At 44.7% G+C, this 26658-nt stretch overlaps 3 protein-coding genes across 3 annotated transcripts; 1 reads left to right on the forward strand and 2 right to left on the reverse strand.

Annotated features, from left to right (window-relative positions):
• Positions 1 to 2839: 2839 nt before the first annotated feature.
• On the forward strand, positions 2840 to 6798 carry ackr4a (atypical chemokine receptor 4a). The gene is made up of 2 exons (XM_030115990.1): positions 2840 to 2952; positions 4845 to 6798. Exon 2 carries the CDS (start codon positions 4860 to 4862, stop codon positions 5964 to 5966), a length of 1107 nt encoding a protein of 368 aa, XP_029971850.1. The 5' UTR covers positions 2840 to 2952; positions 4845 to 4859; the 3' UTR covers positions 5967 to 6798.
• A 1178-nt stretch (positions 6799 to 7976) lies between these two features.
• Positions 7977 to 10751, reverse strand: LOC115405723 (transcription factor E2F5-like). The gene is made up of 6 exons (XM_030115404.1): positions 10636 to 10751; positions 10136 to 10513; positions 9689 to 9956; positions 8736 to 8834; positions 8609 to 8644; positions 7977 to 8513 (listed from the first exon to the last, which is right to left on the reverse strand). Exons 2-6 carry the CDS (start codon positions 10160 to 10162, stop codon positions 8437 to 8439), a joined length of 507 nt encoding a protein of 168 aa, XP_029971264.1. The 5' UTR covers positions 10163 to 10513; positions 10636 to 10751; the 3' UTR covers positions 7977 to 8436.
• Positions 10752 to 13244: 2493 nt separating this feature from the next.
• On the reverse strand, positions 13245 to 26658 carry lrrcc1 (leucine rich repeat and coiled-coil centrosomal protein 1). Its single transcript, XM_030115074.1, has 19 exons — positions 26282 to 26658; positions 24379 to 24584; positions 24229 to 24294; positions 23983 to 24150; positions 22908 to 23068; positions 22648 to 22833; positions 22258 to 22442; positions 20327 to 20477; positions 19983 to 20131; positions 19031 to 19235; positions 18268 to 18407; positions 16847 to 17048; positions 16159 to 16344; positions 14984 to 15158; positions 14667 to 14830; positions 14254 to 14462; positions 14024 to 14161; positions 13785 to 13920; positions 13245 to 13483 (listed from the first exon to the last, which is right to left on the reverse strand). Exons 1-19 carry the CDS (start codon positions 26323 to 26325, stop codon positions 13373 to 13375), a joined length of 2982 nt encoding a protein of 993 aa, XP_029970934.1. The 5' UTR covers positions 26326 to 26658; the 3' UTR covers positions 13245 to 13372.

The following is a 26658-nucleotide window of genomic DNA, read 5'->3' on the forward strand; positions in this document are numbered from 1 at the left end:
TTTAGGAACCAGTGCTGACCGAGGCATTTGGGTTTCAGAACTCAGTCAAAGGTCTAACCCTGACACGAGCAGCATTCAGCTTGATTAACAGATCTGCCATGTTCAGAACACTGAACAATGTCTTTACACAACCAGTAGTGTAGTTGTTTGCACTCTGGCATGCTGTGTTCCATCTTTATGTTTTTGCATGTTCTCATTGGGAGTTCATGTGTTTTCTCCGTGGACTCCAGTTTCTTCCCAAAGTCCCAAAACATGCATGAATTCCTTTAAACTGGATGTGACTCAGTGTGACTGTCTTTCTTGCTGAAACATCAATCCTCGTCAATGCTGCCATCTTGTGGCAAAACTCCACAGCCCACAGTACCCAGCATTTCATTTAAACGTATCACTAAAGAGTGAACAAAACTCTATCTGGATGTACTAGTGGTGAATGTAATTGTCAGTAGGGATAAGCAGCACGATGCAGAGAGCGTCAAACTCAAACATGACTAATACTTGAAAACATTGTAGTGTAAACGGGGCCTGAAGCTCTGGAAGTCTTGTTCATGAGTGATGGGAGGAAGAATTGTGAGATCGTCTGCAGGGCGGTCGATGAAGTGAGTTTTCAGGAGACGGTGGTGCGTTTCACTCTTCTTGATAGAGGTTCAGAGACGCCAGCTAGATATAAGCTTCCTTCAGACTTGACAAACTCATCTATTGAGATTTTCACATACAACCATGTCTAGAGATCACGTAGAAACAGAACTAATTCAGTGATCTGCAGTTCTCTGGATGCTAAAGGAGGATGGACAGACTGGTTCAAGTAACAGTACCTTAATTAAATAACCACGTGTTACAAATAAAGGTCCATTTCTGACCGTAAAACACATGGAACCCTGAATCTGACGGTCTCCAGCAGCAGAAGAACACGTCCTGTACCTCAGCTGAGAACAAGAAATGTGGCTAAAACAACAGAAAAAACACTATCTGGTCTGAAGAGTCTCCATTTCTGCAGATGTTAGGATCAGAATTTGGCTGGAACAACATGTAAACACGGATCCATCCTGCTTTGTATCAAAAGTCGAGGGTGGTGCTGGCGCTGTTATCATGTGGGGAAGATTTTCTTGTTCCCCTTTCTGATGGCCTCAATTCATCATGAAATAAAGAAATAGCTTCTCTCCATTAAACATGTGTTTCTCACTACACCGGCCAGCAGCTTCTCTCAACATGTGTACGTGATTTGGATCAATATTCCTCAATAACTCTGTTTAAGACAAAAAACCTCCAGAATTCAATTAGAAAAAAAAGAGCTTTTGTTTTCTCCGCTAACTGTTCTCGTCTGTTGCCTGTGGGCTCAGAGGAGATGCACAACAGGGAACTTTGGGAGAAAAATGAAAAATGAAAGAGTTTCTGAGAGTTTTCAGATTGCAGCATCGTCGTTTCTGTTGATATCCGGCAGCAACATGCAGATCGTCTGCTGCTGAAATGAAGTCAATCCACCAGTCGCTCCCACAGCAAACATACTTAAAAAAAAGCATGCAAGGCATTTCTCAATTAAAAAAACAAGACAAAACCATCAAGGGTCACTTGACTTCTCCCTCCCTCTGAGTCATCCTTCTCAGAAGTGTGTCTGAAATGTGCTGCGATCCGAGACGCAGCTGGACCGAAGCCCTGCTGTTACCCAGGAACACAAAGCTTCAGCTTCTACTCTGTTGTGTTGCAGATCTTAATTCCAGAGAAAAAAAAAACATGAATGGAAAGTACCTCTTTATGCACATCTGTTGTACATGGGAAAGAAAAAAAAGGTGCAACATCATAAAAAACGAAGTGTGTGTTCTTTTTTCATCTTCATTGCTGTTTGGGAAAACTTTAAATTCCTCGAAGTCTAACATAATCCCCACTGAATTTTGGGAAAAAGCTGAGTTTGATGTTGTGGTTAGTGGTTAAAGCTGTCGCCTCACAGTGGAAGTTGCCTGGCTTTCGGTTTTAATCCCTGCAGTGTGTCTGAGGTTCATTTGCTTGAAATATCCAGCGAGTGTGGATCTGAGGCCCCGTTTCAGGACAAAACGCTTCCTTTCTGCAATATTGTTTCAGAAAAGCGTTGCATTTGCTCGACAGAGTTATGAAAATGAGAAACTCAGAAACAAGTTAGCACGTCTGGCCACAAGCTGGTGCTGTCGGTTGTCTTCACTTGAAACGTCGTGTGAACGGGGCCTAATATGACGGGAGTATTGCTTTGATGCTAGCGCAACTACGACAGTCATTAGTTTCATCTTGAATGTCTGAGTTCGTTCCTCAGTGCTGTGTAGTGTTGTTTGCTTCGTTCACAAAAACAGTTCGACCCAAAGTGAAAAATTAAAAAAGTTCTCCCTGCGAGGGAGTTCTGCGAAAACACTGCCTGTTGTTGATCCGCACAGACATTGGTGAATATTTCAAACATATCGACTGGCTGTCATGGTGCTCGTGTTCTGGTGGAGCTTGGTTTCATATCTTTTAATCCCTCATGATTCCCGATGTCCTCGTATTTCACATTGTCCTGGTCTTCAGCCCACGTCCGGTGTTATCAGCTGTGCCTTGTTTCTCTGCCTCCCCTCCCAGGATTGCTTGTGAGTCGTCAGTTCTTCAGCCTGTTTCTCTTCATCATATCTTTTCCCCAGGATTTGTGAGAATCCGTTGGTGAAGACTGTTTTTTTGTTTGTGTGCCTGGTCAATAGTTGGTGTCCTCTGTCCAACTTTTATTACAATGGAACAAACCTTAAAGCCATTTTGTTCCTGATAGGGCGTTTCTCCCAGGACTGATGAGGAACTGCGTGCTGGATTTGTTTTCTCATTGGAGACGGGGCCGGCCTTTTGTCCGCCCACCCATACCGGGCTGGTGTAAAATGAAACAGACCCTTCCGTGCAGGGTGTGAAGACAAACAGCAGCTCTCAGAGCAGAGCGGCCAGCGGGACTCAGAGTTTAGATAAAACTCAGTGAGTATCTGAAATATTTGATCCTGTGTTGACTTCTCTTTGCCTCCTGCATGCAATAATCTCACTGTAACCTGACTGTGACTTTCTCCTGATGTATTATTGTTACTTAAAGTCGCATAATTTGATGTAAATAACTGATGAGGAATTCCTCACTGAACTAAATACACAGTATGCACCAAATGTACAATACTTTAATTTTGGGGAACAAAAAGTGAGCTATTTCATTCAATGCGTCAATTTTATTCTGTGTCTGCATCTTATTGTCATTAGTACTTCACCTCAAACCCCCTCGATTGTCTACAACCTTAAGCTTACAGATATTGATACTGAGTGCTCGTCTTCGTTGTGCAGTCGTAGGACTGAAGACAACAGCAGGATGTATCGGATGTCTCTGTGAACACTACTAAAGCAGACGTTTGATGTACTGTAAAGAGGAGGAATCTGAGCAGGGGATCTCCAGGGGAAGTTGATCATTTATACTATCTTTGCTCATGTCTTCCTCTGCACATGCAGAGGGACAGAAAGAACTCCCAACAACAAGAGAGGACTGCAGGAAAGAGCACAGTCAAGTGGTATCCAAGGACAGAATTCAGCCTTTAAACCTCTAAAACTAAGCCAGTTTTAGGCTTCTGTTAAAAAATAACTTCCCTTTATATCCTGAGATTTCACAAAGTCTGTGCTTTCAGTTTTTGTCTTTGGCTTAAGATAGTCGATTGCTAGCATCTATAACGTGGCAAATGTGTTGAAGAAATGAAATTCTGTATCTGGTAATTGAGTCGTTACATGTTGGACTGTTTGACCAATATCAGGTTTAACCTCGTGTAACATGATTACAATATTTTCGTGTAATTATTGTGTTGTGTTTTGCTGTTTTGCTTTGAAAGTTTGCAGATTTCTTTGTCACAATTTTCTAAACCAGAAGAATGTTTGTATCCACACTGTTCCGACAGTTCCTGTTTCCCAATCAGCTGAGTTTTATCACTTTATCATTCACAGAACAAATCCAAACATGAGCGTTGTAGTTGCTGGTTTCTGCAGTGGAATGATGGCACGGAATCAATATTTGCCCATTGGAATGTGTTATTTATATTACTCTTTGTATAACACATGTGTCTTTTACAAAGCTTCAGTCAGTTATTTTCTCATTGTTGCTCAAGCTAAATATCTGAAGATATACTAAAATAAGAAGACATTGTCGCAGAGGTGTTATTTAAAAACATATCTGCTTTTAATAAGTAAATATTTTTGCTATATTCCTACTTGAGAATTAATTGCGTAGTGAAAGTCTGGGTGTGGAGAAGACAACACTGTCACCCAGAGCAAATGCACACCAAGGCGATGGTGGTGACATTTGTGCAGCCCAGGTGAAAAAGTTAGACTCACTCTTCACGCGAATGTAGTTTTGCATGAAAGTTTGCAGTAAAGAGACAAGTTTTGAGCAACCAGATGCAGCATGCAGGAGTCCTTCTGATCCAGCTACCTACCAGATGAAGGAACCAAGGCTGAAAATATTGAGTTTTAACCTGAGATTCTCGACCATGGTTAAGAGCCATTATCAGCATCTGTACTTATGCAGTTGATGCTGTAGTAAATGTTACTGATGAACTTGAACATGTGCAAAAAAAACTATTGACTGAAATTGTGGCCCACATGTGTTGAGATGTTTGGTTTTAAATCTTGCACTCTGGGAATCGTTTTTTCAAAGTGCTATTTTCAATTTATGGAATCTTCAACACTCTGTAGCATTTGACACCAAAAAGCCAAAATCTGCGACTAATGGCAGACTGAAGGAACTTTCCTCAACATAATGTAATCCTCTCATCTCTGGATATGAATCATTTCACCAGCTATGAATATTTTGCATAACTGACTCAAAATATGCTTCCTCGCAGCTTCTTCTGATCACCATGGACGCCTCTGAGGAGGAGGACTACTACTACAATGAAAACGCCAGCTACAACTTCAGCTATGACGACTATCCCATCCTGTGCGAGAAAGACGACCTCCGTTCTTTCGCCGGCGTCTTCCTTCCTATCATATACGCTTTGTGTCTGGTGGTCGGACTAGCCGGAAATGCTTTGGTAGTGGCCGTGCACGCTTACCACAAACGCCTGAAGACCCTGACGGATGCCTTCCTCAGCCACCTGGCCGTGGCCGACCTGCTCCTGCTCTTCACGCTGCCGTTCTGGGCTGCAGACGCCGCCAGGGGCTGGATGCTGGGAGCAGCGGTCTGCAAAATCATGTCGGCCTGCTACACGGTGAACTTCACCTGTTGCATGATGCTGCTGGCGTGTATCAGTCTGGATAGATACCTGGCACTGGTCAGAGTGCAACGTGAAGACAGCAGGGGGTGGCTGGGGAAGGCCTTTACCCGGAGACACTGCTGGAAGGTGTGCTTAGTTGTTTGGACGGTAGCGCTCCTTCTTGGATTGCCCGATTTGTTACTTACAGAAGTGAGATGGACATCTAATAGGAACATGTGCCTCACTATCTATCCTCCCTCAATGGCTCGTGGTGGCAAAGCCACCCTGGAAGTGGTCGAGGTACTGCTGGGCTTCCTTCTTCCCTTCCTGGTCATGGCGATCTGTTATTGGAAGGTAGGTCAAACACTGAAGGGCCTTCCGTCCGAGAGCAGAGGGAAGAAGTGGAAAGCTCTGCGTGTTCTTCTGCTGGTAGTGGGCGTCTTCGTGGTCACTCAGCTGCCTTATAACATGCTGAAGGTCTACCGCGCAATGGATTCTGTCTACGCTTTAGTGACCCACTGTGGGACGAGCAAAGTGCTGGACCAGGCGGCTCAGGTGACCGAATGCCTGGCCCTGACTCACTGCTGCCTCAACCCCATCCTCTACGCCTCCCTGGGCTCGTCTTTCAGGCAGCACATGATGAAAGTGGCCAAGAAGTTTGGAAAGAAGAGAAGGAAGCGGAGGAGAGAAACTGCTGCAGACGCAGAGGTGGTGGAGATGTCGTTTAACTCCCACAGTGCCTCCCAGGATACAAACTCCTTTTCAATATGAGATACTGTCAACCACATCTGTCAGAAACTGATCTCAAAGACTGAATCTGTCATTATTCTAATCCTTCATCACAAACGTTTTGACCAGATTTGCAGTTGGAATCAGTTATATTTCTGTGATGTTTGTATTTGTGGCAAAGTTTATTCAAAAACCAGGAAAACTGTCAGATTATAGCTCACTGGTTAAGTTTTGTTACATCAAAGCTGAGACTTTAAAAGTAATTTTGAGATGTTTTGATTGAGGCTGTAACTTCACTTTCTCTCTCTGTATCTCTGCTCCAATGATTAACACTTTCACATTGTCCTGGTTATGCTGTAGAAAGCCGTCTAAGACTAAGTATAATCTGAAATACATTTAAAAATGGCATCTGTTCCCTGGGTCACCATGAGACATAGCACCGTATAGTTGTGTATCATCTGCATAGCTGTGAAAGCAAATGTTGTGCTCTCTGATGACATTTTCCAAATGGCCAAAGACTAATCCCTGAGGAACACCACAGTTTACAACAGAATAACAGATGAAGAGTTAACACTTGAGGCAAAAATCAGAGAGACATGACATGTCGTAAACTGGACATACATCTCCTCAACAGTTGAATATTCTCCAGTTTTGGTAATTACTTGTGTCTCAGATGAATTGAAGTTACAGTCACAAATATCTCATGTTTCTATTGTTTTTTTTCTGAAGCCAAGACCTCTGGAGATCACTGAAAAGTCAAATCATTGCACTCATCACTTGATCGAGGCGGGAAGAGGCTGAAAAAATGATGACTTTGAAACCTGCAAACAGTTTCTGTGTGGATCATATATTGATAAAAACCATCTAAACCTTTGTTCTTGTCACTCGTGATGTGTTTTCATCAGGAACTGATGAAGTGGACGACGAAAGACGTGAAGATTATGACAGATGATTCGAGGTGTGGACTTGTTCCAGAACATCTGTGGAATGTTTTGATCAGCGGTGATAACGTGTTTATCCAGATGGCACGGGATAGTACTGGAGTACTGGAGTTTATCAAGAGTTTATCCAGATGTCAGAGGACAGCATGTTGGAGCTAATCCGTGCATGATGTGCATGATCACAATTTGGCTGCTAACTGTTCCACAAAGTGCCGATCAGACCAAGTCTTAGAATTCACCCCCCCCCCCACCCCCCTCAAAAAAAAAAAAAAAGAAAAAAAAAAACAAAGAAAAGAAATAAGGTTTATTTGAAGGATTGCTACTCCCGGAACAATACGCAGACTATTTATTTATAAGTCAAACCGAGTAACAGAATTTATCTTGATTTAATAATTAGATAAAGAGCGTTTCATCATTTACTTTATTCGACGCTGATGGCCGTTATGTTTCCTGAATTCCTGAGAACATCTGAAAGCCATATTGTTTCATATTCACAGTTTTCCGATTGTGTGAGCAGAAACAGCTTGAGGTAAACTCTTCATGAGGCACTACAGATGGTTTTCATAAAGGCGCGGGGGGGGGGTAAAACTTATTTACTGGCACTCTTGGCATCTTGTACTAGAATCATTAGATCTTCAATAGCATTTTGGGGAGTTTTAATGCAACACTACCTGGAAAACCTGCATACCAAGAAATGTTTATGCTAACAGGAATGCCTTTTTTTATCCCGCCTAGTTGTTGTTTAGTTGTTTCCCAGCTGGTACAAATCAAGGGGAGGTTCGTGCTTCCAGGTGGAGATCAGGCACGCGCTCGCCTGTGTGGAAACTATCTGACGGAAATCTGTTAGGAGGGTGGAAAAAAAACAAAACAAAAACAGGTTGGGCGTGAAGACTCAGTTCCAGGATGTAATTAGCTGAATTCTGTGCGATAAACAGTCTGGTTTGTGTTGTTTAACACAACCACAAAAGCACTTTTTACATTTACAAATCCAACAAAGAAGGATGGGAATTAAACAACAATAAATAACTTTAATGAAACCAAAATGTGCTTTTCAAAACCAAATAGAAACAGAAACAGTTCTCACTTCTTTTTTTTTTTTAAATATTTCACATCACAAATATGGCAAACTCAATTAAACGGTTAAAGTTTAAGGCAGTCAACAAGCTTCAGCTTCAACAAACGAGGTTCACTTTCTCTTAAATTAAGTCAAACATAAAACTTACTGAAATATAAACTTAAATTAAAAACAAGTCCAGTCACGCTTTCAGGCCAAAACTGGCAGTTCAACAACAATTTAAACAACAAGCAAACGGTCACTTTTTAAAACTGGCTGGGAAAACTAGTAAACCCTGAACTCCACCATCAACACTGTTTTAAGGAGACAATACTGAATTTTTCCCATCCGGGTCAGAATGTGAAACAAACTCAGAACAGTTTCAGGTAACGGTCATTTCCGCTGGATGTGGGGAAGATGGACACAGTGCGGCAGGAAATGAAAGGACTGGCTTCTGATTGGTTTCCACTGAGGCACGTCGGCGTGGGGTCGGCTTGAGGAGAGCTGACGGCGGCTCTCAGTAATGGAGGAGCTGCATGTTAAACAGGTCGAAGAGTTCCTCCCTGCCGTCCAGGTTGTAGCTGTAGTCTGCATCTGGAGCAGAAAGTCCACAACGACACACAGCAAGACACTTCGATTGGAACAGAGCTTCAGTCCGAGCTGTGTTGAGTCGACGTAGTGGATCTTACCGTCAGTAGACAAGAATTCATTCTTCAGCGCCACAGCTTCAGAGAGGGAGACAAAAACACGCTTACGTTCTACTGTCTGCTAAAAGTCAACACAGCGACCGCATGGGTTCACGTGCACGCCTCTCACCGTACTCGTGGTCCGTCTGCGCTGCGGCCGCGCCGAGCCTCAGCAGGGGCTGCAGCTCGGACGAGTCCAGGTCCTTCTGCTGCTGGTTCTCCAGCACGGCTGCCGGGACAGGAAGGACGGACATGTCAGTCCAGACCGAGGGACGAGCCGACAAGTCTCTGCCCCCTTTACGCTTTATTTCCATCACAAGCACAATTATTAGACATTTCATCGAATATGAACAGCTCTTTGAGGAAATGTTGCATTAAGGCTCAGTGGAGATGGAAAGGAGTGGAGTAAAAGTTGAAAGTTGAGCTCTCGGATATTTTCATAACCTGCAGCCTGCAGCTGGCTGGCCTGACTTAGCCTGACTTAGCTTGAATCTACTCGTGTGTGGAACTCATTGAAAAGCTCTGTCACAAACGGGAAGGATGTTTAATTTCCACTTGCACAAACGGAGTCCCTCTGAGTCACCCTTTTCTCAGAAACACAGATCCCGAAGTGGAACAGAAAGTCTTCACCAGACAGAGATGTCTTGTCACTTATCGGATGTGGTGAGACGCCTGAGGATCAATCGAATGTCTTTACGGTAAGGACGAGACAGTTCCCATTCTGGACTCAGAGACTCCATTCATAAGTCATCTAGAAGTACCAAAGAGGAGAACTCGCTGGTATTCCATTAGAATACTTTTCAAGCTCCAATCCCAAAAGAGGTGGGCTGTTGTGTTAAATAAAAACAAACCCATTTCTCAAATGTTCTTCCAGTTGTTTCTAATTTGTGACTTATTCTACTTTTTGTTCAACTTTTTCAGAGGAGCAAATGAAATGGTTTTATTGGGAATGAAACACAAGCAGTAATTTTGGAATAACAGCTGTGATTTTTGTTGAATTACTTCTATATTGCTGCTGGAATTTTGATTAATTTGTAGGATTTTTTTTCTCAAAAAACCCGAGGAGGCTCTTGAGGCTCTTACCCAGCAGCACATCGGAAGGCGAGAGCGCGGGCAGCTCGTCGCCGTCGGACAGCGCCACCTGCTGCGAGGACCAGGGGGAGTCCTGGCTGCTGTCGTCGGTGATGGAGGCGGAGGCGGGGACGGGTGGGCTGAGCGGGGCGGGCGGGACCGGGGGGACGGGCAGCACCACGTGGAGCTGGCGCTCCGAGTCGGTGCTGAGCAGCTTGACGTGGATGGGAGCCGACAGGCTGCGCAGCTTCATCTGGAACTTCCTGGGATCGCCCTCCGACTTCAGACAAGAGCAGCGCGGGACGCCGCGTCAACACCGGCTCAAAGTGATGTGCATCGAGAGCTTGTAGGCTAACATATGAACACTTCACATGGCTGCACATTTCATTTGACTGCTGTCGGACGGCTCTGTAGCTCCGACTAGTGGTGGGCGGGTGCATGGCAGAAGAAATCAGGTACCGTGTTGAAGAACGCCAGCAGCTGCATGCCTTGGGGAGCCTGGATGGTGAGGACGGTGTCCGGGCTGTACGCGTTGCAGATGTCCTCGTGCGTCACGAAGCCGCAGGTGAGGGGGGTGTTGAGGAAACGGACACGATAACCCAGCTACATGACGACTTCTGGTCCCTCTACAGAGTTCGATCAGGAAGCGGTTGTGAAGGTGGAAACAAAGGATATGACTTGTTGAGGGGGCACTGTCTGGAGCGCTCGATGCTCTCTTGCAGCGCGGCCATCTGCTTGTCCAGCTCCTGCTCCTGAGCGTCCAGCTCGCAGATCTGGCTTCTTAAAGTCTCCAACTCATGCAGCAACTGTGGAGACGGGTTCCCTTTATTGACCCCCCTGGAGAGGACAAACACTTGTTTCTCATTTCAATCACTTTAAGGAGAACCCCCCCCACACCAGCTCACTGGTTTATCAGTCTTGTACAGGTACATTGATGTGGTGAGTAATTTATGACAAACCTCCACTGGATGAGGTTCTTGCTCTTCTTCTGGATCAGCCCGATACCTTCCAGGACGTTCAGGATGTCGTAAATCCTTCTCTTCTGCTTCGTATTCAAGGCCAAGATGTCTGCGGCCTGTTGGAGCAGACAGGCTCATGTCCAAACTCAACATGAAGACATTTCACTGGCCAGGAGGAGGAGGAGGAGGAGGAGGAGGAGGAGGAGGAGGAGGAGGAGGAGGAGGAGGAGTTTCTGAGTAAACATTAGCCAGCTTTGGCGCCCAGCAGGAGAGGGAAAATTCTTTGTTATGGGAGGTGAAAGAAGAGGAGGGTTGGGAGGAGAGGGCAGGATAAAAACCGGATTGTGAGCTGGTGCAAAGGAACATCAGTCTTAATCTCTTAATCTCCTAACTAACTGATTACTTCTTGGCAGATAGTCCTTTAAAAAACATGAACAAAAAAATGAAACTCTCTCATAATTTTGAAAATATCTGACAAAGAAATTAATCTGGAGTCCTAAAAGTACAGGAAAGAAGAGTAATGCTGGATGATAATGAGGCTAGTATAATAAATCGCAAGTGTGCTTAATCAGCGTTTCACAATATGTATACAGCAAACTTTAACGGTAGTCAAAATAATTAATCACTATTTCACAATATATTTATATTAATATAATATTATGTATATTATGAAATAAAGTTCCAAATTATGACTGCATGATATTTGGTGTACATGTGACAGTTCAGTCTTTTGCCATATTTATGGCATATATCCTATTTAACACCCTATAACCTTGAAATAATTATATATTTGCCCCCCCCCCCCCCCCCCCCCCCCCCAATAAAATGCTTTGAAACATACTGTATCATAAATAAATGGCACATATAGGTGTTTCACACTGACTGTTAAGCATTGAAATCCTTTAGATGACACTCTGGCATTTGGTCAATAGCCAATAAATCTTTATTTTTGACAGAAATAACTAAAAATGGAGCAATGAACTCATGAAAAGTTATCAGAATAAATCATTGTGTAACTGGAATCAGTTTAGAGTCTCAGAGGAGCCAATATCGCCAAAGTGTCAGAACCAGGACAAAAGTCAAATGATGAATAGTATAAAACATTTATAATCCCTCAAAAAAAAAAACAAAAGGCAACTCATTTTCCCAAAGGGCCACATGAAAAATTAATGAGATCCCAGTTCTGCTCAATAACAATTATCTCTTGATTAAAAAAAAAAAAAAAAAAAAAAAAACATATTTGGCACAAGTTTAATGAGCTTTTGCTGCAACGTTTTGAAAAGATGTCCGTTTACACGGAAACGACTGGAATATTGAAGCAGTGTAGAGGTTACCAGTCATGCTGTGGATTGTGCTTCTAATGAAATCACAAACATTCGAACACAGACGTTCGTACGGATAAAAAGCAAAATTGTGTTGCTATTATGGGTGATTTCGAACTATAAAACTACTAAGACCCACAAAAAAAGCTGCAGTTCAACCCCATTTCCACTGAGCCAGAGTCGGAGCGTTTTTAAAAAGTTCCATCTTGGGAGCTGCTATCAGTAAAGTAAATATCGGCACCTCCCCAGCAGAATCGATCCGCCGCTAGCAATGGCGACTCTCTGCACCTGAGGCTAAACGGCGACCCGCCCCCGCCCCTCCGCCGGGGAGGGAGAACCAGAGGCTAAGCCCTCTTCCCCAGCTCTCTCCGCCTCACTCACCACTTTCAGGTCCAGGACGCCATCTTCAGCCTCCTGGAGCAGCCGGACGAACTTCTTGGTGAGCAAGCCCAAACTTTTCTGGCGCCTGCTCGTGGAGGAGGAGAAGGCGGCGTTCATCTTCTGATAGTTAAATTAAAAATTAAAATAAAATAAAATAAAATAAAAAAAACACCTCCGGGACACTCCTTTGTGCTCTTTGCGGCAGAAAACGACTTGTCGAGTTTCCTTGAAACTCCGCGGAACAGCAGCAGCACCTGAGAGCCGACAGTCAGAGCCCGGTTGCCATGGTAACCGTTGCCCTGCTCGTGCCGAGGAGGCCCCGCCCCTTATGAGCTGCCGCTGGATCATTTTCCCCTGAATGTCTACACCTTGAATAAAATCTATTAAATGGGTCAAACTTTTACATTAACTGTTCTGTTTTGTTTTTAAAACATTTCACTGCTTCGACTGTTTTTTTTAACCTAAAATAACCACAGAACCTTCTGTTTTCATGGCAACATCCCAGTTCCATGGAGCATAATATTTAATTTTCAAGTAATTAAAAGGGAGAAAATTAATTTTTTAATGTGATATCTTCTGAAAATGTGGACCAAATCGACTGCTGCAGTGAATTATTTTTCAGTATGGATCTCAGAAGCTGTTATCTACAGCTGTACCATAAAGGTCAAAGGTCAGAAAGCTCCTTTTATATTCCATCATCACCATACTCACCAGTCTCTTACCACACATTTATTATTGAAACATCTGAGCTGTTGTGCAGCCCTATGTGAAAATATGGAATGTAGTTTGTGTGCTAATACACTCAAATCCAAAATCTAATTACTGTGTAAATATTCCTCCATTCAGCAATTTGAAAGTGGAAAATTCTTTTTACAGAATATCTAATATGAGTTTAATGATGTCGGAATGACTTAATGTCACTTCATGAGACATAAAGAACAGAAAATAGATTTATTTCAACAAACATGACCGTACTCAAATCTACAAAAATGCTTGTAAACAAATATATAAACATTAGATCTCTCTGTGTTGTGTTAAAAGTCCTGGAGAACGCTGGTGAGACGTCTCATCTTCGCCTCCATCATTCTCTTCTTGGTTTCCGTCTCTTCAAGTAGCTGCCGCATCTCCTCCTCCACGTCGATCACCTGTAGCAGACACACACACAAAAATCTGCCTGATTGAACACACAACCGGATTGTTCAAACATACAAAAAAAAAAAAATCATAATGACTGAAGGTCTCATTTTTGGATAAAATGCAGAAAATGGGTCAGCATGTATATTTAAAAACATCACAAACTTCAACCTTTATTCATTCTCAAATTCATTCATTTTCTTTGTCTCCAGAAACGTTTCCAGACCTCTGGAAATAAAGCGCTGCTCTGAAAACCCAGAGTTCTGTTTCAGTGACCAGACACCGAAACGCCCGGAGCTTTTCCTTCTCTACCTTCTGATTGGCCTGTTCCATCTTCATTTGGTTCTCATTGGCCAGACGGAGCAGCTCGGCCTGATGCGAGGCCTGGACCGACTCCAGCTGGCGGCGAAAAGCATCATCCACGCAGTGCAGCTTCTCCACCGCTGCTCTGCAGGAGAGACGCACAGAAAGCAGAGTTTTTAACCCCTTTAAGGAGAAAACTTCATTGCATCTGTAGTGTGAAAACCAGCAGATGGGAAGTTACAGCACACCTGTGAGCTTCCGCTGCTTTTTCTCTCTCTTCCAGCAGCTGGCGCTCCTTTGAATCGAAGTTGTCCTTCATGCGCATCACCTGGCTCTCCAGGCGAGTCAGCAGGTCTGCTTTGTCCTGCCACTTCTGACTGGAGTCGCTAAAACAGCAGCGACAGAGAGAGAGACGCCCAGTGGATTAAAAACTGACCGTCTGACTGGTTAAACTGTTGTTTTCCTGGATGAGCCTCACCTGTAGACCCTCCGGAGCTCCTCCAGCTCCGCCTCCTTGTCCCCCAGCTGCTGTTTGAGCTCTTCCTTGCGGAGGCTGAGCTGCTCCAGCCGCTCCCGGAGCTCGGCCTGCTGGCCGGCCTCCTCCTCCAGCTGCTGCTGCAGGCTCCTCTGGGCCCGCACGGCGTCGTCCCGCAGCCTGCGGATCTGATCGTCACGCTCCTGCACGCTCTGGACGGAGGAGGAGGAGAGGCAGGCGCTGTGAGAATGCTTAATCTGTTTTCATGTGAATATTAACGTTTAAAGGTGTAGGAAACACCACCTTAAATGTTCTTGTTTGTCCTCAAACACACAGAAGCAAAACTAAATCAGTGTTCTTGATAAAACGAAAAAGTCTGATTCTGTTCCAGATCCATAGAACTGGTAAGGTGCTACCTCTTTGAGTTTGCGGATCGTTTCCGTCTGGTCGTCGATGATTCTGGCTTTGATTTTCAGAGCGTCGCTGTCCCGCTCCGCCTGCTTCTTCTGAGAGTCCAGCTCAGAGCTCAGCACCTCGATCCTCGCCTCCAGACGCCCTCGATCCTGAGCCAGCGAGGCTCCTGGGGAGCACAATGGAAAAACTGGAGCTTAAAGGAGAGTCTGTCCTCTCTGGCTGGACGTGTGTTTCATGAACAAAGCCACTAGGTGGCAGGCTGCGCTGCATCCAGACACCGAGCCTCACGCTCTCCCAGCGCCCCTCTGTCCTCTCCCACCTTGCTGAGCCAGCTCCTGGCCCCAGACCTTCCTCTCCGCCCTCAGGCCGTCGATCACAGACTCCTGAGCCGTGAGCTGAGACAACAACCGCGCCTTGTCCTTCTTGAGCAGCTCGAGCTGCAGGCCGAGCCGCCGGTCCTGTCCCGCCTCCGCTTCCAGGGACTGCAGCCGGCTCTGGGAGGAGACGGACAGACGGTCGACCCTTCAGATCAGACTGAGGCTGCACCTCGTTCATGGTATATCCTGCCTCTACCAACACTCACTGTGTGTGTTTAGAAACACTGGCTAGTTTTAGTGTTTCCAACTTTCCAAAGATTGGTGCAAGAGACTTCGAGCTGCCATTTGCAAAAAAGTTGCATCAGTCTGAACATCTGAAGTTGATCTCGAAACATCTGAGTTGTTGGGAGATAAAATCAAACCTCGCTGTTGTCTGGGGACAGAGAATAATTCTGTGCAGGGCGAACAACAAAGGACAAAAGGAAAATCTGTGCTTCTAACATTGACCATAAACAAGTCTAACGGAGACTCAGTAAAATGATCAAATTAACTCTAGGTAAAAACAAAAACAGCTGCAGACTAAATGAAAAACATATCCACAATTTCAAATTAAAAGCCTCTAATTCAGGGGTGGTAAACGTATGGCCCGTGGGCCAGACCCAGCCTGGCAGAGAGTGTAGTCCGGCCGAAATGATCCTGCTGTGAGAACTTATGACGTTAACTGCAGTATATATTTGAACACTGGGGGCGCACTTCTGTAAAAGTCTCCATTTAGTGTTGAATCAGTTCAGCTGATCAGGATTAGACACAGGTGAAGAAATGTGTAAATATTAAAGACAACTTCCAGAATATTAAGAGTTACTCTGATCATTATATGAACTATATTGTTGAGGTGAAGCTACACATGGTCAAATGTTTTCAACCTTTGAAGATGTAGGATGAAGATGAAAGATGTTATATCTTGTGAAGCATATGGTGAAGAGAAAAATGATATTGTTGAAACTTTCATCCTTTTATTCAAATTTCAGGTTTAACTGAGTAAACGTGAACTTCTTATTGAAGTATGCTGCAGTAAAAAGACAGATTTAGAGTTCTGGTTATGTAGACCATAAGGCTGTTATGTCCTGGTCCTGAAAGACTCAGCGTTGATCTCCACATGCTTGGAGAACCTCCTCACCTTCAGCTGAGCCACGGCGTCTTTCTTTGCCTTCAGGATCTCCGAGATGCGGCTCTTCTGCTCCTTCACCACGGCCGTGAGCTCCTGCACCAGCGAGCCGGACTTCCTCTCCCTCTGCTGCGCCCGGTCCAGACTGGTCTTCACGTCCTGCAGCTCGGCCGCCGTCTGCTCACACGCCTCCTTCACCTGCGGAGGCAGAGCCAGCGTCGGTGAGAACTCTGATCCCGCGTTCAGCCGCCTGGGAAATGCTTCCATCGGGGTCGACGTTTCTGAGGCGAGGATTTCCAGAAAGCAATCAGTCTGAGGTTCACCTGCATCCCTGGAACTTACTGGGACTTGGTCTGAAGTTAGGGGTGAATTAAAGGAGAAATTGTGCGAGCAGCTGCAATCAAAACTGAGATTACTTTTTGTGCAGAAGGTTGAGGGGAAAAAAAAGGCCAAGAACTGATTTGAATCCAATCTTTCTTCCTGCTTCAATCACACACTTTTTGTCCGGAGTCAAATGATCCTAATTCCCTCTCAGCCAGGATCCAGGCCGGCCCGTCCAGACCGGGCCCATTCCGGTTCAATCATTTCAATTTTAGCAGAGCAGAGTAATCACTGATCAGCTGGACTGCAAATTCAAGATAACATGTCTGTGATTACAGGGGTTCTTTCTTTCTTTTTTATACTTTATTTGGTGGCAGACCTCGGAGAAGCGAGCGGCCTCGATGGTGAGCGCCATGCGGAATTCGTCCTCCAGGGCGGCGTACTGCCTCCCGCCGTCCTCCAGCCTCTCCTGCAGCTCCGCCTCCCTGCGGCCGTGCCTCTGCTCGGCCGCCGACACGGCCTTCGCCACCGCCTCTTGGAAATCCGCCCCGCTGGGCTGCAAGCGCGAGTCCAGCTGCTGTCTGCCGCAGAACAGGAGGACGCCACTCTTTAGACGAGACGTTATCAGCAGAAACAGGATGAAAGGTGCAGCATCATGTGTTCAGAACTGGATTTGTGTCAGTTTTTCTTGTTGTTTTTGCAGTTTCAAGCCTTGGAATTCACTCACTTTCCTCCAGCTCTCCATATTTTAATAGACGTGTCCAAAGGCCATCAGGTCATTAAATAACCATTGACCTGGACATCAGAGTTTTAATGTCTGCGTCACATGCAGTCCTGTTCACGATTAGCTTGCAATACCTCTCAAGCAATCAGTCGTCTACCTTTTTACACTTTATTTTTATATTAATGCAAAAAGACAGAAGCACCTGTAATTTCATTATATGAGAACTAATATGAAATTAACACTATTCTCTTCTATCAGCACTCGAATTGTTTCCATGGTGTTCAGTTAGAAATATTGCGTTTTTACTTAGAAATCTATTTAGATGTAGAGATCAGATCGTTTTTTTAATGTCAGAATAATGCAGCAGATAAGAAAACTGGTTGAAAAGTTGAGGCTTTTTCTTGCCATCATGCAGTAATCATGTATTTATCCCCAAAATTTGAAATCTACTAAAGATCCAAAAACATTTTTGAAGTCAAACCCGTAAAAACTGCAATAACATGAAACTATTAAAGGTGCTGTAGGCAGGATTTTGCTAGTCGATGCTAATTTTTCTGTGTTTTCTTTGGATTAAATGTTAGAGTATCCATTGATAATCCTTTAGGAGTGTAGCATAATTGCACTACTGCGAGGGCGCAGCGTTTCCATCTGTCTCTGTTCTGAGCTGAAAAGGAATCTCGACAGCTCCAGGTATCTTTGACCAATCAGAAGAGCCCATGAGGCTCTAACCGTGATTGGTCGAGGGGCGTTCGTCGCACGTTCTTGTGGGAGGGGCTTAACTTGCGTAAGGGCATGATGTCAGAGAAAACAGGACAGGATTGGCTGTGCTGGGTTTCAAATCGCCATCTTAGATGGGTCATATCGCCATCTTGCTTAGGTAAACCTAAGCAAGATGGCGGAGATGCGGAATCCTGCCTACAGCACCTTTAATACGTATTTAGTTCTGTAAGTCAATCGTCAGAATTTTTTTTAATTCTTTCTGAGCTGAATTCCACCAATCAGAGGAGAAGACAGAGTCCGTGGAGGAGCTGATGAGTCCTGAGGAAGTCAGAGCTGAAGTAACCCTGAATCTCTACCTGTGCTCCTGCTCCCGGAACGCCAGCAGCTCGTGCAGCTCCTGCAGTTTGTCTTTGTGCTGCTGCACCGCGGCTCTCTGGATGTCCAGCTCTCTCCTCAGAGCCGCCGCCTTGTTCTCCAGCTCCTGGTGCCGCTTCACCTGGAACAGCGAGGCACAAGCTTCAGCTGGACGCTTCAGCTGGACGCTTCCCTCGTTTCACCTCCACTGTGTTTTGACTTGGAGGAGATTCAGTCCAACACTGAATAATTCCAGTCAGAATTTCAGAATTTCTTTGGCTCTTCTTTTTGTATACAGGTTGAATTTTTTTTCTTCCACCAAGCATCATGAGAATAAATAGTTGTTGTTTTTTTAAAATTTGAGCTTTAATAGTTGATCAGTTTTTGGTTTAAGTTCTGCTTTGTTGTTGAATTAAGCAGCTCAGCAGACTCACTGATCATCAGTGAGGTCTTCAAGCACATTCCATCTTCCTGGCCTAATACAGCTATTCTGAGGCTACACTCTATTTTCAGGAGCATATTATATTATATTTCAGTTTTCTAACAATTATTTTAAAAAGTCCTGATGATCCTTTCTCACCTAAATTCACTATTCTATTTTCAAAAATAAAAAAAAATAGCCTCACTTGACCAATTTGGATCATTAGTGCCAAAAGCTTCTAACATAAGGACACGTCCCTCTTTGTTCTGAAAGGCTGTATATTGGCTGTGAATACTGTGTCACTGGCACCGGTTGCTCCCGCCTGCTCTGAAAGATGTGCGCACCTCCTCGGCCTGCTGGCGAGCCCTGAGCGCCTCCCCCTGGGCCACGCTGTCCTGCAGCCTCCGCAGGTCGGTCCTGTGCCGCTCCTCCTCGTTTCGGGCCTGCTCCAGCTGCCGGGTCAGGGAGCGGCACCTCCCCTCCAGCTCCTCCACCCGGGCCTGCAGCCCCGAGCGGCCCGAGCGCTCCTTCAGCAGCACCTCCTTCAGCCTGGACAGGAGCCGTTAAAAAAACCATGACGCACGCCCACGAGGTTCTATTCCGGCTCCGCACGGACGCCGCTGCCAATTCTGAGATGCCCTTGAAACGTCCTCTGTGCTTTTCTCTCAGTATTTAAAGACGTGATTGTCTGAGGAAGTGAAAAATTGAGCATGAGAGCTGCAGTCAAAATGTAATCTCAGGGGATAGGAGCAGCGGAGCTGCCGAACAGATGAGTCACTCCACCGTAATCTGCCTCCTGATGAGGGCTAACGGCTGCAGCGACGCTCAGCGGCATTAAAAAGATGACGGCTGAGATTGATTTGTGCATCGGTGCTGACATCTGCGGGTCTTCGGGGTTTTAATTATGACAATAATGCAGATTCATGTAAGAGGGATGGGACGCCAACAAAGACCAAAGCCCTATCTGAGCAGAACAGAGGAGAGGAAAAAAAGGAAAAAGATATTTAATTACAGGCTCTCAAAGCCCATGGAGTTTAAAGAAATGGCGTGCGGTGTAATAAGAATGAGTGCGCAGCTTAATGATGCCTGAACTGAAAAGCTGCAGGTACGATTCTGGGTGCAATGGAGCCAAAATATGTGCCTGATTTCAGTCCAAAGCACAACGACAATAAGAGAGGCAGGAGGCCGAGGTCACAGAGACGAGAGGCGGAGAAAAGGACGACCTAAACCCACAGAGAGGACTCATCATCTCCTCTTTCAGGAAGAGAGGCGCTGCCGACGCTTCCTGCTCCTCACCTGTCCGTGGTGTGCAGCGCCATGCTCTGCAGGTCCTTCTCCTCGCTCACCCTGGAGCGCAGCAGCTTCAGCTCCTCCGTCAGCTTCCTGACGGCCTGCTCCGCCTTCCAGCGCCGCTCCCGCTCCTGGTCACGCTCCTCCACGATCGCCTGGGACAACAACACGGGAGAACTTCTGAGTCAACTTTCATTACAGAGTTCTCATCTTCTACGTACGAATTACACCGTTTCACCCTCTCAAAACCTGGAACCCTGAGGTAGCGGTGCATTTGAAAGGAGAAATGAAACGCAGACTGTAGCCTCCTCACTACTTGATCGTTACTTTCAGGTTCACCGCTGCCGTACCCTGTAGGTCTCCTCCTCCTGGGTGGACCTGGCCTTTAGCTCCGCCCTCACAGGCCCCTTCCTCGTCGGCTCGGCGGCCTCCACGCCGCCGGCCTTCCTCCTGGGCGCCGCCGTGTACTTCGGTGTCCTCCGTTTGCGCTTCTCCTGACCGCTGCACATGAAAACACACCGCAGGAATTAAAACGGCTGTAAAAACTGCCTGAATAAAGAACGACCGGCTTTTAAAAGGCAAGGCGAAGTCTCAACAAGCGGATGCTGGAAATCCCCTTGCCGGACGGTGAGCCGCAGCGTGTGATGAGGAGAGACGAGCGGAGCAGCGCTCATTAATCACTGCAGCAACACGGCGGCGGTAATTTCCACCAGAGGGGGAAACTTTATCACCTCTTCCAGAGGAAAAATGATTTCCTCCGTCGTTAAGACACCTTGATGGCGTTAAGTTGACGCGTGATGAAACGCCGCTGCTCGCTTGTTATGGATGCAGATTTGGCAATAAAAACAGTGGTGTCAGCACACTCTGGTTTAAGCGTCAGTGTTCCCTGACTTCACTCAAGTAATATCTTTCATCAGGGCCTCGACAGGAACATCAGGATGAGCAGGAAAACACAGAGACGTCAAACTGCTGTGAAGAGACGAGTCCTGATATGAACTCAGTTCTGCTGAGTGGAGCAAAATGTTCACTTAATCAGATTAGATGATAAACTCTTTCTGCTTTGACTTTTCTTCATTTCAATGATCCTGCTCTTTCTGCTATACTTAATTTATTTATGTCAACGATGCTCAGCCTCAGAATCACTGAAAACGTAACTTTCTGAAAACGGTTCAACCCGGTTAGGGTTCCAACAAGCTAACTACATCTTGTTTCTTGCAAAAGGACATTTTCAAAAAGCTGCCATGTCAACTAGAAACTCTGAAATGAGAACACAAAACACTTGAAAACTTGGCTGAATTCCCACCAGCAGCACTTCAGAAGCAGAGCAGTCTGATGTTTTTAGTCACCTTTCCTGTTTTTTAATTTTTTTGTGCTTCTGATTTCTTGATCCTTGTGGCCTCCGGGTATGAAGTAATTATAGCTGACAAATGATCACACTTCTGTTTCACACCTGAAACTGTGCCATTCTCAAGAAAGGAAACAAAACATATTTGCTAATCTCATATTCACTGAGGATGTCAATATTGCAAGAAGAATTTATTTCTAATTATTCTCTAAGGAATTCTTATTACACTTTAAAGCAGTCAGTGGTTTTCAGAAGCTGCTGTTCCTCACTCCAGTTGCTCTTTTCTCTGTATGATTCACACTGTAATCACAGCAATTTGCTGCCAAGAAATTAGGTGGCCATCTGCAAACTTTGACTTCGGGTAAAAGTAGTTAAAGGCATCAATCTGTCTTCTTTTTATGAGCTGATTTCTCTGAAGTAAGAACTGTGCACACTCAAATGAATCTGAGGAAATATCGGCCATATAACAGTAATGCATGCATCATGTTTGAGTTTAAGGTGACCGTCAACTTATTTCAGCTTTTGGATGCATAAACAAAGCAGACACTGAACAGATCTATTCATTTCTCTTCAAATTAAACTCCAGAGAAAGAAAGAAAGAAAGAAACAGTCAATAACAACCTGATAACTACAAAATAAGACAAAAAAACAAAACAAAACAAAAAAAAACATGTCAATTCAAACTAAATTAAATCTCTGATATTCGTCACTGAAGTTAATTCAATAAAGTGGTTAAAGTTAAATTATTAATCACAATCAGGCTTCATCCTCCAACAAAACACGGCTGATGATTAAAACAAATGTCAATGACTAATTTCAACAATTATCTTCAAGTATTTAAAATGACAATGCAAACAAACACTCATCCTGACCGAACTAACGTTGATCTATTTACTATTCCAAACCCAAACCACCATGAAGTTGTGAGCGGATCACCTGTCTGCCATCCGGGCCCTGCTCTCCGGCGTGCTGGTGCTGGATGTGAGGCTGCTCCGAGGTTTTGGAATCCGCGTTCGCCTCCCGATCTCCTTCCCGCTGTCGCACTCGCTCTCCGAGGTGCGGTCTGTGTCCCTCTTGGCTTTCCGGACCGTGGGACGGGCGGACTTCTTACTCGCAGGAACCTGAGGAACAAGTTATGATTAATGCTGGGAAAGTGGTCGGGCTGGATGAGTGTTGCTTCTTCCTGCCACTTTTCACACATGCTGCATGTACGCTGACAAGCACGATGGGACAATTTGATTACATTTTAATTTCTCAATTATCTTAAAAAGCAGCAGAGAAGAACAAAAGGAAACATCTGGTAAAGCTGCCTCTCCAGTCGTTCACCTGCTGGATGTGCTGCTGCTCGGTCTTCCTGCTGCGCCGATCGGCTCCGGTGGAACAAGCCGGCTGGACTTCCTCACAGTCCGCAGCCGAGGCCGGATCTGACGCTGCGTCTGAGGCGATCCGCTGACGAAACTGAGCCAGCAGGTGGTCGATGCGAGGCGTGGGGACACGGCCGTCCCGTCCCACCTGGAACACGAGCTTCAGATGGACTTGAAAACGAAAGACACATCGAGGCACGTTGTTGAAAGATGGAGAATCACCGCTCCGCTGTGGCTGTTGTCCGAGGAGAGCAGGAGGTCCACGTAGTCCTCCAGCCCGGGGAAGTCACACAGACTGCTCAGGCCGGACGGGTTCCCCAGCCGGTCCACGCCGTCCAGAACGGAGATCTGAGGCAGCGACTGCAGAACCGTCTCCCTGTAGCCTGCAGCCAGGAGGAAAAACACTCATGAGAAAACTCCACCAGACATTACATGAACACATTTAACACTTCTTCTGTTTTTCTGACAATAAAATAAGTTTATAAAGGTCCATTAAGGAAAAGCTTGGACTGTGTAGCCTTCGCCAAGCAGTAAAATATCACTTAGAATCAAATCACTGCGTTTATGTGAGCACGCTTTGTGTTTTACTTCACACAGTAAAAGGAGAGAATAATGAGAAGTGAGTGCAGGAAGAAATGAACGAACACGGAAAACCAGCATGAGTGAGGAGAACGGTGGTGGAGTGATGACAGGAGGCGGCGCTCGTGAATTAATCGACAAGCACAAACTAGGAATGATGACAGCAAATGGCTTAAAGCAGGGCCGTCAAACATAAGGCCCGTGGGCCAAAGCACTGACACTGAGGCTGAGATGTCACTGATGCTGCTCTGAAAGACAGAAAACTACCACTAGCTTCAGAGCCATGCTGTCAGGGTGAGTTTGCAAAAACATGCGTAATGCTACAGCCACAGGAGAGGTTTTCTGGTCATTTTGCACCAGAAAGTTTCAGAAAGTTGCCTCATGTTGAGGTTCTCTCATGTCAACATCACTGGTATCTCAGGTCGGGTCTCAGCGCTGTGTTGTGTCCACTGTGCTTAAGAAATGTGCGAAAAAATAAATAAATAAATAAATAAATGTTTTCTTTGAAATTTTGAAAGTTTTCTCAGTGACACAAAAATGTAAAACAGAAAGACCTCTAAAAAGAGTCAAGAAACGTGTGGAGGGATGTAGGGATGTGCATGTTAAATCTAAAAGCACAAAAACATCCTCAACATTTTTATTTATTTTGTTTTAATATCTGACAATAACACTCAATCTTTAATGGAGGTCATCAATAAATCAGCATATCACGTCCTACCTGGTGACCCACAGATGGGGTTATCTTTCCCATCCCGGCTTAAAGTGACCTCTCTTAAACTGTTCAATCCCAGCAGGCACTGCAGGAGGTGATCGATGTCGTCCAGCCGGTTGCTATGGAGACCGAGGTGCTTCAGCTGGTACTGGGGGCCGTGCAGATACAGCAGGCCTGGCGAGCGCAAGCACCAGTCAGTTGTTAGCGATGTCCTGTGGGTGCGGAGGAGGGAACATTTGGAGCAGAACTCACCGCTGAGGTCGTTTATCTGGTTGTAGGACAAGTTTAATCTGGTTAGGCTCACAAGGCCGCTCAGTCCTGAGGTGGAAGGAGAACAAACAGAGGACCCGGTAATGAAGAGTTATCACTCACCCGACGCTGAGGCGGTGACTAAAGACTCACCTTCGGCCGCGCTGATTAAGTTGCAGGATAAATTTAAAGTCCTCAGGGACGAGAGGGAACTCAGACCTTCAATCTTGGAAATGCGATTGGAGGAAAGGTCTAAGTGGTGCAGGTGCCAGGCCGAGGCCAGGCCCTCGATCCTCTCGATGTGATTGCAGTGCAGATTGAGTGAAGACACGGTCGGGCTCAGGGGGATGTCTAACAAACTGCACAGAGGGCGAAAAGTTCGGATTAACAGCACAGACTGAAACTATGCACCACGTATCACCTTAAAAAGTATTCATTTCAAGAGTGCTGATTATTTTTTTAATTTATTCAATAACTATTCAGTATCAGAAATGTAATGAGCAATCTCAAAAGAAAATAATAGACGGATTTCATTTCACAATGATGATAAATCAACAGTTAAGCACTAAAACAAAATGAAACCAGTAAGTATCTGATATTTTCCATCCATTTGACGTCTACTGACCATTCAGACAGTTACATTACTGCTGATTACCTCGCTTTGCATTTAACTCATTGTTTCTGCAGAAAATGTTTGTGACTACAGTCACTTTAGAAGTGTGAACACATTACTAAGGTAAAATGAGCAATACACACGTTAAGAAATCAAACCATAAATGTCTGAAAATAACTGTGAAATAGCAGGCCGATAAAGTCGTAAACACATGAATGAAAGACAGGCTGTGGAAAGTCACGACAGCGTCTGAAATAAATCTGTCATTAGAAAGCAATCCTGCTCCACGAACACTAAAGTCAGCTCTCAACCACCATGGTTTGTATGCGTGACACAAGGCTCCACTGCTGAAGGAAAGGCTGGCTGGAGTTGATTTTAAGTCTGCTGAACAACACTTCAACATTAAAAAAAAAATAAATAAAAAAATGTAGCCAGACGTTCTTGATAAAAATCAGCTTCCATCTGTCGTGATGAAGAAAGATAAAACAAGCGATGACATTTCAGAAAGACAATGATCCCAGTTACACACTAAAAGAAAGTCTTCATTGAGTTCAATAAAATACAAGAAAGCTGAACCTGAATTGAGTCCAGATGGAAATCAATAAAAAGAACTGAAGATCTGGGTTCATAGAAGATTTAAAGACTGTTTTGTGTGGAAGAGTGAGCCTAAATCACACCCGATCAATTCATCCTTCTGGACGCTGTAAAGCCAAGACAGGATTTTGGACCAAAAAAAATGAAAATATTAAAGTAAATGAGTTCACTGCTTGTTTCCTGAGTCATTTCACAATATTACACATGATTTATGGTTTGATTCCCATGCACGCCCGGATTGCACAGGGACCAACATCTGGTAAAAACTTATGAGAAAAATAGTGACTTATTCAATTCTTATCTTACCAGTTGTACAGAGAGGTTTCTTTTCTTAAGCACATACAGTACATCCATAAAGCACTATCAGTAGATCAGCTTGTGGCTGCTTTGTTCTCACATAATCTGTTTGTACTGACCTAAAAGCTGAAGAGGTTCCTGATCCCTTCAGCCAAAGTGAATGAATTATTTGAGGAGAGTTATCAAGATTTTTCTCTTTTCTATTACCTTGAACCAGGGGTGTCGAACACAATGATAACTCTTTTCTTCTAGATGTTTCAGGAACATATTTATCTTGGCATTTGGATCATTAAGGTTATTTCACAAAGAAGGTAAAGAACTGTGAAATGACTGTGTATCATAAATATAACTTAAACGCAGCTTAAGTGGAACCTGCTTATGATTTCATTTCTCACTTTCACTACGATGCTAAAATTAATCCAAACTTTAAGCTACTTTAAACCTTTTATTGTTAAAATATTCATTAAAATATTGTATACTCTGGTCAGGAGATCAAAGTTTGGTGTAAATGACTGAGTTTTCAGCTGGTGTCCGCAGACAGCGGGGAGTTACCTGCTGATGTTGTTGTCAATGAGACACAGCTCCTTGTCTCCCATGGCGACGTCATGAGGCTGTTTGTCGTCTTTTCACACCTGGATTCCGCTCAAAATATAGAAGAAACGAACCTCCAGGGTCACGTCAGTCCAAATGTGTAAAAAAATAATGTTGCAACTTTGAGGGAAACATCCACAAACTGTCGGAAAACTCGCAAGTTCTTATTTACATGAACAAATAGTTTGACTCCGTCGACAAGTAACAGCGTCAGTCGGTCGACTGGACACAAAGTGGTCAAAAAGCCGCTTTCAAAGAGTAAAAGAAACGCATAAAATGCAAGTTTTCTAAGAGTAAAAGCAACATTTTGTGAGTCTGTTGTTCAGTTGAACAAGCCG

The sequence above is a fragment of the Salarias fasciatus genome, chromosome 18 (genome assembly GCF_902148845.1).
Source record: "Salarias fasciatus chromosome 18, fSalaFa1.1, whole genome shotgun sequence".
Lineage (NCBI taxonomy): Eukaryota > Metazoa > Chordata > Actinopteri > Blenniiformes > Blenniidae > Salarias > Salarias fasciatus.